General features: G+C 37.5%; 1 protein-coding gene across 2 annotated transcripts in view; it reads right to left on the bottom strand.

Moving 5' to 3' along the window:
• map3k9 (mitogen-activated protein kinase kinase kinase 9) overlaps nucleotides 1-17,554 on the bottom strand; it is a 39,106-nt gene that overhangs the window by 16,129 nt on the left and 5,423 nt on the right. The window contains exons 3-11 of one of the 2 annotated variants that reach the window (XR_003934535.1): nucleotides 11,559-11,739; nucleotides 8,878-9,026; nucleotides 6,728-6,903; nucleotides 6,348-6,588; nucleotides 5,549-5,671; nucleotides 5,286-5,427; nucleotides 4,609-4,721; nucleotides 3,189-3,941; nucleotides 1,510-2,536 (exon numbers count right to left, since the gene is read on the bottom strand). Coding sequence is in view for 1 of the 2 variants with exons in the window: in XM_030127194.1 (XP_029983054.1) it covers nucleotides 2,082-2,536; nucleotides 3,189-3,941; nucleotides 4,609-4,721; nucleotides 5,286-5,427; nucleotides 5,549-5,671; nucleotides 6,348-6,588; nucleotides 6,728-6,903; nucleotides 8,878-9,026; nucleotides 11,559-11,739 (2,333 nt within the window). In the remaining variant the exon portion in view is untranslated. Of the gene's footprint in view, nucleotides 1-84; nucleotides 2,537-3,188; nucleotides 3,942-4,608; nucleotides 4,722-5,285; nucleotides 5,428-5,548; nucleotides 5,672-6,347; nucleotides 6,589-6,727; nucleotides 6,904-8,877; nucleotides 9,027-11,558; nucleotides 11,740-17,554 lie in introns of those variants that run through there. The other variant, XM_030127194.1, reaches the window with a different exon arrangement.

Here is a 17,554-nt window from a genome sequence, read left to right as displayed (position 1 = left end):
ACACCGACAGTCATTTACCAGTGGAGAGATAACTTTAATACTTTGAAACAGGGAAATGCATATTCTTAAAAATGACATGGCGACCCATTTTGATCTTATGATTTTACTCAAATCAGTGTGTTCCAGTGCAAATACAAGTCATTCAGTTACAGTATTGTTCCAAACCCATCAGCAACTCTAAGATCAGCTTATTCATGGTAACATTTCCAACAGGTAATGACACTTTGGCTACACCTCAGAAGGGGAGCTTTGTTTCAACTAGCACCCGTAGTTGAAATACTGTTTGTACATAGAGCATGATCACATTCTGCACACTTCTCAGAGAAAAAAAAAAAAAAAGCATTCACATTACATTTACATCGGGCCACGCTAAGGACAAAGGGGGATCAATTCTCAGTGGATGGAGTACTCCAGGCTGAGAGGCCACTTGACATTTTGCATTATGGAAATGAAATGAAGGGAACAGGCATTGAGACCAGCGCTAGATAATGCTTCTATTTATTATTTTCAAGGAAATTTCTATTCTTTAACGTGTTCGGCTGAATTGTGCCATTTCAAGTTAAACCACAGAAAGCATTTGAAAATAATAATCTAGCACCAGTGTTGTCCACAGAAATACAAGTAAAATGTGGAAGCAATTTGCAAAACACAAATTGTATGCATTAAATAAAATGAAATACAATTGTGACTATAAAACTGCAGCTATTTCCAAACTGAAACAAAAATGAAGAAATTAAAAAAAAAGAAGTATGACAAGTTGAATGTGGCTAATGTCATGAAACATGATCGTTGCACCTTTGGAATCAGCATTTCTCTGCATAACAAACACAGGATGCCTTAAATAAATGTATGAATGAACAGCAGTTAAGTGTGTCAAAAATAAAGGCAAAGTCAGTTGATTAAAAAAATAAACCATCAAATAAATTAATCAATAAATACAGTTCAATAAATGAATACAAATATAAATGATGAGGGCTGAACTTCCACATGCCACCAGGGCCTGCTTCACCCGTGTGCCGTTCAACACTCATGCAGTTTGTCACTTAACATATTCTAAAACATACAACCTGCATCTTATCTTGATCAACAATTTATGAGGCAGACAATTTACAGAGTTACAAACACAATGTTCCCTTTTAGTTTGGAGACATGTTTGTCGACTGGTGGGTCAGGAGTCAAACAAGCTCCTCTAACATGGACACAAAAAAACAACAGACTTGATAGGAATTTATCGTGGCCTCTGATAAAATCCTTGTGACTTTCTGGGAACATTTCAGTCCCAGTTTAAACCCAGTGGTGACATTCTTTGTTTTAATACAATTCACAGCACTTAATATTGCTGTATGGGTAATGTTTCAAGACTGTGGGCTTTTTCTAATGCAAAGAAGTGCTCCTATTATACAACAGCATCCCCTGTTTATGGGATATTAGTCTATAGATATGTTTGGTGATGACAGGTGTTCAGTACAAAAAAGGCCTTTGTCAGCCAGTTGCACATGAGTGAAAGACTCAGACTACAAATAATCTGACAGTATATTTTGACAGTGGGGGAAAAAAACCTGAAGCTTTACATTCATGATGCTTTCCACAAGTGCACTTCAATAAATGCACAATCTTCAACTCTTGTAATGTAAAGTAATAAAAGTATGTAAAGCTTTGTGAAACTGTCATTTCCATTTTGCAATGAGATTATAGCTACATCATTACATCTGTCTTTTCCCACATCTGGTATGAAATATGACAGGGAGAAAAACCAAGCATTAACTTAACATCCAAAATTCAGCCAAAACATACCTTCAACGGTTTGTTTTTTCGATGCCACATTGGAGGTTTTATCATGAATGCAACAAATGTCAAAAGGTAAAGTATTCACAGTAAGAACATTTAATTTTTATGTCTTCCTGTATCTTAGGCAACAAATTGTATTTGAGTAAAAGGTGGACCCCCTTCACTGACTGCTGATTAAAGTTTAAAACAGATTCCAAGAACAATTTGGAAATTCTGTTTGACTCAGATCTGTAACAAACCAGCAGTCCTTGTGTTGGAGTGGTGTAAACTTGCAAATGAGCCAGGGGGCCGAGTTAGGACCAGAATCCAGGCCTGTATCGGTAAGGTGAGTCTTTGGGAAAGCTGATCTCAGGTCTGCAGAGCGGGACCGTCCCATCCTTGCACTGTCCTTCATCCAGCTGATCCAACAGGTTCTGATTCCTCCGTGGGGAGTAAGGTGTTGGGGCCTCCATGGGGGTGGGCAACACGGCTGGATCTCTTCCAAACTCTACGGTTGGAGGAGTCTCTGTGCTGGAGGTGTGGGCGGGGGACTCGCCGTTACCAAGGGTCTGTCCATTTCCTCTAGGCCTTGTCTCTGCCCAAAATGCATCACAGCGGGCCCGGGGTGAAGGCCGTGGACGAGCCACAAAGTCCAGGGTTTTGGGGCGTTCAGGAGCACAGCGACGACGTGGTGTGGGTGGGAACACCATATTGGGATTGGGGAGCCGGGGGACCTCTGTGCAGTCTTCTTTAAATCCTCTGAAGCCACCTGTTGATGTAAAAGTGACATTTTGATGGGACTTCGTTTGCAAAGGAATCTATCTTTAAACCCTGCAGACAAATGAATACACACACCAGGGATTTTACCAATATTTTCTTCCCTGAATTTGTTCATATGTTCATACTCTTAATACATTTAATCCTGCATCAGAGTGTGCAAATAATGAAGGCTTGAGTGCCTTAGATTACCAATTTTACATATGTGTTAAGTAACCACAAAATTTACATCTGGACATCCTTGCCTTTTAGTGTCACCATTAAAACATTAAACATACTAAACATTAAACATAAAAACATCTATATTGTATTAAAATAGAGTAATTTAGAATAGCTATCTTGAAATATTTTAATTTTCATTGTTTTCATTGATGGGCCTTATGACAGTTTGCACACTTATTTTGTGTGGGACAATATTTTACAGATATTAATGACTGAGGCCTGTAGTTGGGATTTATCAAATGTGTGTTGCCTTGTTTAGATGTACTTAAAATGGCTGCACTTGTTTCTGTAGTCCATTTTTACTTTTGGTCTTTAGGAAAACAACAAATAATATTAGAAGAGTGTGGGTTAGTAATACATCATTTTCCATGATGCCACAGCCTGAAAAAACTGAATATACATCTAATAAGAAAAGACTTTACCTGTGTTTTCTAATGTTGTTTTCTCTGGTAATGGCTCGAGGTTATTGGGAGGGCAACTCTTTTTGATGGCTCCATCTGACGGTGTTCGACGCAAGCTACGAGAAGAACTTGGGGCACAAGGTATATGTGTGGGTGTTAGAGACTGGCGAGGGTTACGTTTGAAACTTTCCAAGTGGGTATTGACCAGTGGGTTGATTGGTGTTTGAGGGGGTTGTGACAGAGGCTGTGCACGAGGGGAGGCAGGGCGGTAGACTAACAACTCCTCACTGTCAGAGCGCAGCAGGGAGCGGGTGGAGTTGCAGTCAGATATGGATGATAAGGACAGAAGGGTATAAGTGGAAGGTAAGCCTTTTTCTGGCAGCAAGGGTGCTGGGGGTTTCAGAGGGCTTTCCCGCCGGAATAGTCTGCGAGTTGGAGGGCTGGTGCTCCGCCTTTGGCCCCCTGATCTGTGGAAGAAGCTCTCCCATCGGGGTTTGACGCTCTCTTCTGGCTGGGCCAAAGTTAACAGGTTATAGCCCAGTCCGACAGCTGCCAGCAGAGCTCCACAGCCCAGCAGGACCAGATCAGAGCGCCGGCCACCTCCAGGGCTCTTCCTGCATGGTGGTGTTCCTGGTGCTTGTCCACTGGGACAGTACTCGTCTCCGTCAGCATCACCGGAAGCAGCAGAGGGACCCTCCTTATGAAAGGGGATGCAGAGGTAGGACTGACCAGGAGATGCTCCTGTCTCAGCAGTGAAGCAGCAGTCTTCATTTTCTGGAAACCACCATTCACATTCTCATTATGGTCTACCTGTACTACCACCTTGCACAGTGAATTAAAACACACACAGTGACAAAGGTAAAACCAGATGGGAATAGGCTCTTCTAGGGTGATAATGCCCTTATCCATAGGGTCAAAGGGATCACTGAATGTTAAAAAGTGGTGTGAATCACATGCTATGACCTTCCCTGCACTAGATCTCAACCTGATTAAACACCTATGGGAGATTCTGAATCAACATGTTAGACAGCCCTTTGCATCACCATCATCAAAACACCAAACATTTCTTTTTCTTTTGTAGTTCACACAGATGCAGCTGCACCAGTAGATGAGCCTTGAATATTGTCTTACATTTCGTCTAAAACATGAGGCAACCTGAGGCAACATTGTTACTTAAATTCCATCTATCCAAGTGTGGTTTGCTGAATGTGCAGGATCCTTTTTCTGCAGCAGCCTGTTTACATCTGCAAACATGCACATCTGTGAGTTTCCTAGGTCAACCACAAAGAGCCATGTGGGAGAGAAATGTCTCACTTACTTTTCCCTTCCATATTTTCCTTAGCCAGTCTGCCTCTTCTCTAACCTTTAGGCTACAGCTGCTCTCCACATCTTATGATGTGAAGTATTTATACACCAGGCAAAATAAGCTGGTCCTGCTTACCCATCTCCACAAGGCTTGGCACTCCAGGCACTGCTGGACTGTGTCTTGGAGATCTGCGAAGGTTTGGGGCACTGCAGGACCGTTGCCTGGTCCCCTCATGGGCAGGTTTTACACTGAAGGGAAAAACAAAAATAAAAACAGGCTCAAACTTTGTTCTGCAAAAGAATGCGCTGCATGTAACCAGTAAGAAATACACAAACTGACTCTCTCTTTTTGATCATATCCATGATTTGTTATCATTTTGTCAGTACTCACTGATTCCTCATTTTCATTCTTTTATGTAAAAAAATGGTTGAAATCGTTAAAATTAAAAAAAAAAAAAAGAACATCTGGGTTATACAGTCAATAAATTGTTTGTCCAACAGAAGTTTTACGTTTGAGGAAAATGAGGGAGTACATATACTGTATAGATCATACCTAATCATATTTAGATTTTCATATGATGTGAGTAATTAAGATGTTTGGATCATTAAATTAATTTACATAAATAGTACTGATCCACTGAGCCCAACAAACACCACAAATATGCTGAAATGATACTGTGTGCCTGTGTTCCTGACGTGAATTAGTGTTTATTCATTTTTAAAGCTATGTGTGAAACTATATTGTTTAATTCATTTCCTCTGTGCGACTTATAAAGCAAGCATGTGCTATTTTCAGCCTAAAAATGCTTTCACCTGGCATCAGCGCTGTGCTCCCTGTGCGGCCCACACCCACGGGACCTGCCCTTCTTCCTGGACCCCTTCCTTTCACCATCCTCCTCATCCTGCTGGAGGCATGTGTTACGACCCCAGGCTGTACACCCATCTCCTGGCGTCACTGCAAAATGGAAGCAAATTATCTATGAATGACACCTGGAGCGACATTTTCAGAAACAACAAAAACTCTGTAGCTCACAGACAGGATGAAATGAGGAATAAGAAGCGGTGATGGTTCATACATTGTATGGCTCTGAGGCGGGGCAACATCGGAGGACTGGTCGGAGGACTCGAACTGCTGCTGAGCAAACTCCTGCGGCGATCATGTGACGGTGATGCCTGTACTGTGATTTTATGCTGAAAATCTTTTCCAAATTTAAAAAAAAAAAAAAAGAAAGAAAGAAAGTCAAATTCTAATCTGGTAAACAATCATTTTTAACAAGATTTTTGTTGTTCAGGCATTTGGACTAATGATTTTCATTCCTAATCTGACCAAACAACGATAAGAACAGTCCATAGCAGTGAATAAGGGAACGCACTTATAAGGAATGCATTATTCATAAAAGATATAACAAACATTAATGTTTGATGAACTAACAAAAAGGGTAAATATTTTTAAAAAACAAGAAATGTTTGAATCCCTTAATGCATCCTTTACACAATATCAAATCTTTTCAAGTTGGTTGTAGTATAAAACAAATTCAATAGGATGTAATATGGCAACACTTAACGCCACTTTAATAATGAGAGTTGCGTAGTTGAGAAACTGCTGAAAACTTTTATATTGGTTTATGCGTCACTAAAGGTTACATTTATAAACATTACAATTAACGATACTATATATACACAACTTAGCTGTAATATATAAATAGCACCATATAAAACAATACAACATATTTAATAATGCTGTGCACTGTACTACTATGCAGGTGTGCGTTTTATTGACATGTTCCTCTAACACTTTTTTATATATGGTGAGGGTTTGTTGTACTTATACATACATACTGACATATTTGTACATATTTGGTTTGTGTGCAGTACCTGAGGGCAGGCTGATCCTGTTTCCATCCTTGAGTTTAAGGCGGCTGCGGCGGAACTTGCCCTGCCTGCTTTCCACATGGGGTTTCTCCTGGTAGAGCTGGTGAATGATGATGTTGAGCTCTCGCTCCAGGATGTGGATCTCCCGTTCTGCTAATTCCTGCTCACGCCTCCTCAACGCTTCTTCCTGGCACTTCTGTTGCAGCGCTGCTCTGGTCAGCTCCTCCTCCCACGATCGCAGCTCCTGAGGAGGAGAGTTTGGGTAAAAACCAGTGAAATGTATCATTATTTGTCCCCAGATCTATGTCTGGCTCATGTAAAATAAACTCAAAGTTTCCTATGTTCGGTGTGTTACTATCACTCTGAAAACCTCTCATCTCTACCTTCTCCTTGGTGCGCAGTTGATCAAACATTTCCTGAATCTCTAGTTTCCAGTCATCCTGCAGTGAGTGAAAGGACTCTACTGGCATCTCAAAAAAGCCTGACTCCTCGATGGCCGTCAGCTGGTCCAGAATAGTTGTGAACAGTGGCCGAGAGTGAGGGTCTGAACTCCAGCAATCTGTGGCAAATGATGAAAAACAGTCTTAGAAACCTGGGCCAATTTTTCTTCAATTAAAAAACCCGAACTATTTTGCCTTTCAAATCATTCCAAATATGATAAAATATACAATGTATCCCCCCCAAAAAAAAACATTTTTAGGCATTTTGTTTATTCTTCATTAGAGATGGAGACAGTGACAGGGGATGAGAACAGGAGAATGCCATGCTGGGAATGATCCAGGAATCAAACCTGTAATGCAAACTGCTTGGCCATCGGTTCATCCCTGCAGGTTAATCCATTTAAAATATGCAAGTATATTTGCACTATTCCTGCTCCATATTTTGATCTGTGACTCCATTTACATTTACATAAGATCTGGACACAGTTCTTAACTATATACTTACTACACAGCTCAGCCATAAAGCACAACTATCATTTCCATCCAAAGTTGCATTCATTTTTCACCAGCTCTCATACTGATGATGAGAGGGTCGGACTACTGTGTAAAAGTCTTCTCCATTGGATCCAACATATTTTCAGTGGGGTTCAGGTCTGGACTCTGGTGGTCAATCCATGTGTGAAAATGATATCTCATGCTCCCTGAACCAGTCTTTTATAATCTGAGTCAGATCAAACCTGGTGTCATCTTAGAATATGTCTGAGATATCAAGGAAGAAATAAATCCACTGATGTTCCGACCTGCTCATTAAATATATTCAGGTTCAGTTGACCTAATTTTTCACCTAACATTACTGATCCTAGATCTGACCAACTGAATCCACCCCAGATCATAACACTGCCCCCACAGGCTTGTACTGTAGGCAGTAGTTATGATGGGTAATCACTTCATCTACCTCTCTTCTCACCCTGATGTGTTCATTACTCTGGAACTGGGTTAGTCTGGACTCATCAGACCACATGACCCCTTTCCACTGAAACACAGTCCAGTCTTTATGCTCTTTATCAAACTGATGGTTGTTTAACCCATAAAGACCCAAAAAGCCACCGACGACCCAAACCATCTACTGATCTAAAATGTTTAATACCTGTTGATCCACTAATCCTATCAATGCATGTAAATAATTGGTGTAAAATTCAGTTTGTAATCTTTTCATGGTCATCAGATATGACCCATCTGGAAGTTCAGAGGCTCTGTAGTTACTGTGGAAACACCGTTATCTTCTACAACACTGATTGACCAGTAAAACCCACAGAGTTGGATCAATGACAGTGGATGGACACACTGGGTTTATGTTCAGTTAATGATATTTTTGCTGAAAAAGTCACTTTTCTCATTTTTTTCTCATGTTTTTGATTATTACCCTAAATTTTAATCTGGGCTTTTATGAACATCTACATGATCAATAAATTAAATATAGAAAAATACATGTTGTTCACTGAAAAAACACAAAATACAGAGGATTATGTCATAATAAATTCTGATAAATCATAAAAAATTTAATTAAATTAAATTAAAAATAAAGAAATTAAATTAAATTAATTAAGAAAAATTTAATATACGTTGAGAAAAAAATTACTTTGGAATTGCCACAAAAGTAACACTGGGTCTTTAGGGATTAAGAAACGAGAACATACCAACTGGATTAGTTACAATTAAAGAACTGAAACATATTAATCACTGCAGTAATTATCCAATGGAAGACTCTTACTTGTTTACTAAGTTAAATTCAGATAGCAACTGTTTTCAGCCAGACAGTGTACTGTACAAATATATACTATATCAGTGTTTCCTGAATAGATTAGACAGAAAAGTGCATTTATTCAACGTTGTTTTGACAGTGAAGTCAGCATAAAATGCAGCTGTTATGACAGTTCATAATGTACTTTTGTGAGTTTGGGTCTCTGGGTGATGCTGAATTTCTCTTTAAGTTCTTGTGCTCAAAAAGTTTCAGAACCTCTGAGAATATCATCATTTTAATCTAATTTATAAAAAACCCCAACTTTGAACAGAAAGTATCATTCCAGTCTTACCTTCCATAAGACGTGCAAAAGGCTCAGGGCAAGTTGAGGGGATGGGCAGAGCCAGTTTGTTCATAGCCACTCCATATGCCACAGCAAGACCATCGATTCCCCGAAAAGGTACTTCACCTGTCAGCAGCTCCCACAGCAGTACACCATAACTTTATTGTTAAAAAAGAAAAACAGAAGAATTAATCTGTTTAGATACATTAATACAGTTTTAATATATAGTACACCTTCAAAAGTATAGGTTTGGTTCAAGTGAAAAGAATTTCAAACAATCTGTAGGTTCTGAGATGACATTGCGTAAGAATACATGAATATGAAAAAGGATGCTGCAGAAACAGTGTAGGTGTTCAGTGACACTACTTAATTTGCATAAATATCAAAAAGGGATTACGATTTTGCAGCCTATTCATGCAAATACCAAGGTAAAGTAAGGTCAAAATCAGAAAATGTCAAAAGATGAATGCAGCTAGGTTGAGCCAACACAATCAAATGACTAATGCAGCAAGCACACACTGATCAGCTGTAATAAATGACCAACAAATCACAAATGTTATGTTGCTGCTGATGCTTAATTAAGCAAAATCTGGCTCATACAGACAACTTGGCTTAAGAAGCACCTGGAAACTTCTGGTAGGAACTAAAAAACAAAACAAAACACTTTCAACTGCATCTTCATCCCTGTTTAGAGAGTCATAGTAATTCCCCTCTGTCATTAGCACTTGGACTTTTGTCTTCTTATTAGTATCATCATAAGCCCAACTGCCTGCTTCTGGCTGTTGCAATGATCACATTTTAATCCGGTTTTTCAGGGAAACTCTGCATTCAGGAAAGGCTTAGACAGGCCCTCTCTGAGTCTACAGACAAAAATACTGGCAGAAAGGAGAACGGGAAGGGCACAGAAACCATGCACCTCACAGTATCAGTGAGTTCATTTACACAGACATACTTGGATATAGATCGACATAAATACATTTTCTAATTGACAGTACGATTATCCAAATTCTAATAATAATATTAATAATAATAGTAATATCTTACATTCATTAATCAGCCATAAAATTATGAACACTGACAGGCAAAGCGGTATTAATTTTGATTATCTCATGACAATGGGACCTGTCAGTGGGTGGGATATATTAGGCACTCAGTAAACATTTAGCCTTAGAAGTGAATGTGTTGGAAACAGCAAAATGGGCAATAGAGCTCTGAGCAACTTTAAAAAGAAAGAAATTGTGATGGTCAAATCATTGGATCAGACCATCTCCAGATCTGGTTGTTCATTCCCCATGAAAAGTGGTTAGAACCTATCATACATAGTCTAAAGAGCAACAACAGTTGAGCATCTTAACATTATTACCAGCCGTCTAATGTGGTGTAAGACCCCAGTTTTCCAAAAAAAAAACCCAGCTCTGACCCAAGTCCTAGACAAGAATATGGCCCTTGTCAAAGTCACTCAGTTCCTTATGTTGATCATTCTGCTGCTTCCAACTCATCAGCTTTGAGGACTTAATAATCACTTGATGCCTAATATGTACAACCCAGCAAAAGGTGCCATTGTACTGAAATAATTATTATCACTTCTACTGTCAGGGGTAAGTGTATCAGGTATCTATTTTATCACCATATATATGAGAAAGTTATTCAAATACATGCATGTATTTACAAATGGCTCTGACCTAAAACTTTACTGCTAAGAAATGGTGAAATATAAATATCTAAAGTAGTTTTAGTTGTGCGCTTTAATGCAAATTTAACACACTGTACATGAATAATTCCATTTTATGATGCCAAATACTCCTATTCCACTAGAACGTGCAGAGGATGTGATAAAATTCTCCATCTTAAGCAAAATAACTGGGTCAAATAATGATGAATCAGGTTTCATCAAGGACAGGGAAGAATGAATAAAAACCCAAAAATGTAGAAAGCCTTTTGCAAATAATCAATACCCTGATGAAAAATTATTCAGAATATTGTCTACGTCTTAAGTGGAATATTTATCATTAATAAGCTGACAACCTGTTCCTCTGAGCCCCTACAAAGTTACATTTTTATACAAAAGTGGTTCACATCGGACTAATGCCACAGAGATTTGATCTTATAGAATACCCAACAGAATATGAAATAATTTAAATGAGCATTTCAACCATAGGACAATGCTAAATATACATTAATAGCGCAGTGAAATGAATCCAAAACATTATATGTATGGTAAAATACTGACAGGAACTATTTCACTGCACATTCAGTTCATAATTTAGGCAAATCAGAATTTGAAAATTATATCTAAATAAGTAAGACTTTAAATGAAAAATATTTACTTGTAGTAGAGTAAGGATGTCAATCTGAATTTGACCACTGCAGAATACATACTGACATAATAAATAAACAGCATTGTAATGACTACAGTGTCCTTAATCTATAGTGTAGTGCTGAATATAGTTGTGCAAACTCTTTAACCTGCTTTAGTTTGGTATCCATTTCATGAGACACATTTTCTTCTTTTTCCCATGTGTCCATGTGTCAGTAGTGTGTGCTTTGTTACCATGGCAACTACTGGTAGAGCTGACTTTTTATGTGGATGATGGATCAACTATTTCCCTTTTTGGCTCAGTTTCCAGACTGTTGCTACAAACTGGAACACAGACTGTTATATTTCTGACAAAACCCCCTCCTCTGCCCACCTCCAAACGTCGCTACCCTTGGAGAAAGTCGATGAGCGGATGACCTCAGGAGCCATCCAGGCATAGGTGCCGGCGGCGCTCATTTTGGTCGTGCGGTGCCATTCTCGAGCCAGGCCGAAGTCTGTGATCTTCAGAGTCTTGTTGCTGAGGTCTTCCATTTCAACCCTCTCAAGGATTAAGACTGGGTTGAATATGCGGATCGGGTATAATGGAACGGGAAATAATGAGGGGATTTCAATCAGAGGATATGGGGGGAAAACAACGTGTAGATCGGAAGGTGGGGTGGCGGTAAAAGTAAAAGGTTTAAGGTAATGATCACCGGGATTGTAACGTTGGGAGGGGCAACAGCAGGAGGATCAAGCCCACGATAAAAGATGATACATGTGGAAATGCAAAAAAAAAAAAAAAAAAATCAGACAGTGACACAACAAAACAGGGTGTGGTTGTTGGGAGGACAAGATGAAAGTATTGGAAGGATAAAAGCAGAACAGAGAGAAAAAGAGAACAAACAGAGAAACCAAGAAGACAGTGAGCCACTACCACACAGCAAAACAGTGATAAAAGATACCCTTGATGATATTTTTACAACAGAAAATCTCAACCAAATAAACTCCAATACTACGATAATCAAATTACAGGAACAGCCTCTGGTGATATTTTAGTAGAGGAACTGAAAACATGAAACACCTCTACACAAAGAAAACAAATGCTGGAAATGATTCACTCAGAATATTATGATTAAATGTAGTTTTGTTTTTGTGTTTTATGCCTTTCTCTTACTATAAGTTGATTGATTTATATAGATTCATACAATAATGATGGGTTTGGAGTAGGAATAAGATGACAAACAATGAATTAGTTAATATCAGCCCTGAAAATATATCAGCAGTGTAAGAAATTAAATATGTGTTAAAGTAATTTGTGGGTGAATGGCAGGTAAAAATCTAATTCAAGAAAATACATAGGTAACACTTTATAATAAGTACACACTATGAACCATTAGTTACGCATTAATAAACACTGAATTCATTATTTATAAAGCATATTTCTGACACGAATACTCATTAGTATATGGTTTATAAGCACAGTTATAAATGTTCTACTAATCATTCATAATCATTCATCATTCAATCATGCAGTTTGTTTTAATAATCCCATGTGCTGTGTCTTTCCTTTGTTAGAATAACTGACACTTTTGTGAGTCTTTCGGCATTGCCAACCTTTAAATCTCATTTGTAAATGCTTTAAAAGTCATAGATAGTCCACACTTAAGATGAGCTCACACCATATACTTAATTAATGAGTTGTAAGTGTTTTATAACTACCTGAAATAATGAATTCCTGTATTAATAACTGTTTATAGGACATCTATTGGAAAATAAATATGTAAGTTAGCATAAAATACACACTAAAATGTTCACTAACCATTAGTACAGGGTGGGGAAGCAAAATTTACAATGAACATTTAGTTGTTTTTTCTCAGCAGGCACTACGTCAGTTGTTTTGAAACCAAACATACATTGATGTCATAATCATACCTAACACTATTATCCATACCTTTTCAGAAACTTTTGCCCATATGAGTAATCAGGAAAGCAAACGTCAAAGAGTGTGTGATTTGCTGAATGCACTCGTCACACCAAAGGAGATTTCAAAAATAGTTGGAGTGTCCATAAAGACTGTTTATAATGTAAAGAAGAGAATGACTATGAGCAAAACTATTACGAGAAAGTCTGGAAGTGGAGGAAGCAACAAAAAACATACCAAAGCTTTTATTAAAGCTCTCAAATCCAAAATCCTAAAGGATCCAACCAATGAGAAAAATGGCAATTGAACTTGAGGTAGACAACAAGACCATTAGAAATGCAGTAAAATATGATTTGAAGATTTAAATTCTCATGACTTTCAATAAACTAATTGGTCATACACTGTCTTTCAATCCCTGCCTCAAAATATTGTAAATTTTGCTTCCCCACCCTGTACATGTCCGAATAGTGTATGTGCAAGCATAAATTCACATCAAAACTGGTTTGTAAGTGATGCAATATAAAATGTTTAAATGCTGAATCCATAATTTATAAAGTATGAAAATATAATCATTAAGCACATTGCAGATAACCTTATTAATGATGAGTAAAACCATTATAACTGTGCTTATAAACCATATATTAATGAGCATTCATGTCAGAAATATGCTTTATAAATGATGAATTCAGTATTTGTTAATGCTTAACTAATGCTTCATAGCGTGTACTTATTATAAAGTGTTACCAATACATATATAAAGAGATAAATCTGGATCACAAAAAATCTAATTCTAAGTAATCAATCAATAAATCTGGACATGAATAACTAACTGTCCATGAAAAATAGGTAAATCTTGCTGCTACTCTTATATTTTCCCTCAAATTGAGTACTGCCAGTTGATATTAGCCATGTGCTGCTATCTTAGTCAAATCGCTGATGCAAGCATTTTAGAAAAACATCCTTTTGGCACCAATTAATCATCCAAAGTGATTAATTGGTCTGTCATTTGTACCTGCACAGTGTGACAACATCGGAATTACTGTGCAGCGCTGGTGAAATGGGATATCTATTAGGAACCCATGACACCAGAGTTAAACTATTTGTCTAAGAAGACATCAGTCTTCAAGTACTTTCATTCATTCATTTTCTGAACCACTTAATCTTCCAGAGGGTCACGGGGATGCTGGGGTCTATCCCAGCTACCACGAAGGGCACACCTTGAATGTGTCACCAGTTCAGATCAAGTGTTTGTGAAATAAATTTTGTAGTGGCTACTCTTAAAGGCATATACATACACAGTCGCAGAAAAAATGATTAGACCACCCTTGTTTTCTTTAATTTCTTGTTCATTTTAATGTCTGGTACAACTAAAGGTACATTTGTGTGGACAAATATAATGATAACAACAAAAATAGCTCACAAGACTTTAATTTCAGAGCTGATATCTATCCATTTTCCATGTTTTCTTGATAATAACCAAAATCACTTCAGTTCTTAAATCAATATCTGTGGCATTGTACTGACAAAAACAGTGCTTTTAGGCATTCCATGTTTTCTTTTCTGTCTGTTTTGGTCACATGATACACACAGGAGTTAGTACTTGACTGCATAACCATTGTTTTTGATGACTTTTGATGGTCTAATAGTTTTTTCCGCGACTGTATGTTGATTTGTGTGGTGCATGTTGGTAGCCTTTCAAAAATAGTAAACTCTCAAGGGGTTTATCCTAATAAATTAAAACAAATATGTGCTTTATATTTTTAATTCTACCTATATTCAGTGTGTCTTTAAGAAAGTGTACTTTAGGAATAGACATGGATGTTGCCGATTCTTCTAATTTTTGCTGATTTTCCCTGTTTCATGCATCAACTCCCTATGGACATAAGAGTCTGATTCTGGTGACTTTGTAATCATTATTATCAGATATCAAATCATGTTATACAGCAGATTCCGTTCCTGTTGTACAATCAAACTTTTCGTTGATTTTGACAAGAAACCGAATATCATATAGTCAAGCCATGTTCACTGTAAAATATTTCACGCAAGATAATGACACATCAACAATATGAAAAACAGGGCTGTGTTTTGCTCTACTCTTTGTAGAGGCATCTCAAAATCTAAGTCCGTCTGGGAAATTCCTTCTTACTTTTTATGCTGAAATACACTAAAAAAAACAACCCGTAGTGAACATGCAGAATGAAGTAGTGCTCCTCCTAACCACATGCTCGCTCTCCCCCACTCTCTCCAATGCCAGGCCATCTGCTGTGGCTGTGCCCAGTGGGGAGGGTGTGTCCACAGGCTGCGGCGAACATCAAGCATCCCTTCATCTGCTGCTCATGTGGCTCTAATGCTACAGAAGAAACTAAACCCCAACATGTGGCTAAAGTAAATCCCGCTCCTGTGTAGCTCAAACAGTACAACTGGAAGCACACATGGATGACACCCCTCTCCTGGGGCCAATCATACTCCAAATGTATGCACTCAGGGTAATGCACAGCGCTTAAGAGGAGAGCATCTACTGACCATCATGTAATGAGAAAAGCAAAGGCAGAAGAGAGAGAGCTGAAGGGGTTATGGTCACTATTATTTCAAGATCCAAACAAACACGACTTGAAGATGAAACTATAAGTATATAGTAACAAAAATATATTCTCAAATTTTTTTAATCAAATATGGTAAAAAAAAAAAAAAAGGTTTACATGACTGGGTAGTCTAAAGATAAAAATAAAAACCCAAAAACCCAAGCCCAACCGATATACTTTCATTGGCCAATATCAATACATTTTTTCTTTTTTTTTCTTCTCTTTTTTTTTACAAACATAACCCAATGCAGAAAAATATGTTAATTTTCTTCTTTGTTTTCGGCATTATACGGCTGTATTTGTGATTTTTCTAGATGCATCCACAGGACATCTCTGTATAAAGGTGTGTCTGTCCATCCTGGAGGTCCTCATTATGTCATGTGTCATTATGACAAATGCAAAATTTGTGCAAAACATTCACTTGGAAACAACACTGTGTCCTTCCTTATGCCTGTTCATCCTTATGAGCACAATATCACAGGACAAAATTGGTCAAATTTAGCACAAATATTCAGTTGGACTGAATGATGAACTGAACATATTTTTATAGTCAAAGGTCAAAGATCAAATCAAAATCAAATCAAATTTTATTTATATAGCGCCAAATCATAACAAAAGTTATCTCATGACACTTTACGTATAGAGCTGGTCAGAACCAGACTCTAAGCCAATTTACAGAAACCCAACAGAAGATGTGACTTCACGATTTTTGGCCATAGCTGCTACTTATTTTTAGTATTTTCATTATTACTAGACTATTACTATTAGATGAAGAGACTATGATGAAAGGATAATTGATACATCTGACTGAACTTACTGTTTTTGTTTCTATATTAAGCATGAAGTGAATTTTACCACTCAGTGCATTGGTTTATTTATTATTACTATTATTGAACTGGAGAATATCCCTCCTCCATTGCATATTGGTTGATATATATGAATTTCTCCTAGCATTGATGTTGTTCTGCAAAATCCAGTATTTAGACAGACCCTTCAAAAAAACCATGAGGTCACTGGGTCATAATGTATTTTTTTTGTTTTGGTTAAATGTACAAAAATTTAACCAATAGCGATCTAGATTACATGTTAAACGTTGGATTTAGATGACTTTATAATCATCATTCTTGCATCTTTCCACAGTCAGTCAGTTGGCTTAGCATGGCATAAAGACTGGAAACAGATGAAAAAAACCATAATAGCTCTGTCTGGGCGAGAAAGTCTAGATTAAACAAGTGGTGCCAGGCACATCAAACCCCGCCCCTTGCACATATTTCGCCTATTATAAGTAAATGGGAAGATTTTAAAAATTCATAAAAAGTATTAACTTTGACTCCTAAAATTACAGCTAAATATATGTCCAGAGTTCAACCATGTTGGAGAGAATGTGGAGATATCAGTGTAAATCATGCACATGTCTTTTGGTCATGTCCTAAACTTGAATCATTCTGGGATAATGTATATTCAACAATTGTTAAGATATTAGGTTATCCAATTCCTAAAACATGTTTGGTGATGTATTTTGGATGTATTATTGGTAATAATGTAAGAAATAATGATAGATATTTGTTTAAAATACTATTAGCAGCCTGTAAAAAGGCCATTACCAAAAATGGTGCAGATTAGAACCACCGACAACTAACAACTGGATACAAACTGTGATTGGAATATTTGAGATGGAGATTCTGACCCATAGACTGAGGACTCAAGAGGAACAATGTCATGATAAATGGAAGAAATGGACAATTTTCACTTCAACGTCACACTGCTAAAAACAATTGTTGGTCACAGGATTTATTGTGGTCAATGTATCCCATATGTCCTCTATGCTTCTCTTGTTTTGAGATGTGCATGCAGTAAACAATACAAATAAAGCTAAAAAAAAAAAAA

Source organism: Sphaeramia orbicularis, chromosome 22 (assembly GCF_902148855.1).
Source record: "Sphaeramia orbicularis chromosome 22, fSphaOr1.1, whole genome shotgun sequence".
Lineage (NCBI taxonomy): Eukaryota > Metazoa > Chordata > Actinopteri > Kurtiformes > Apogonidae > Sphaeramia > Sphaeramia orbicularis.
This window is presented reverse-complemented; position numbering and strand designations above follow the sequence as displayed.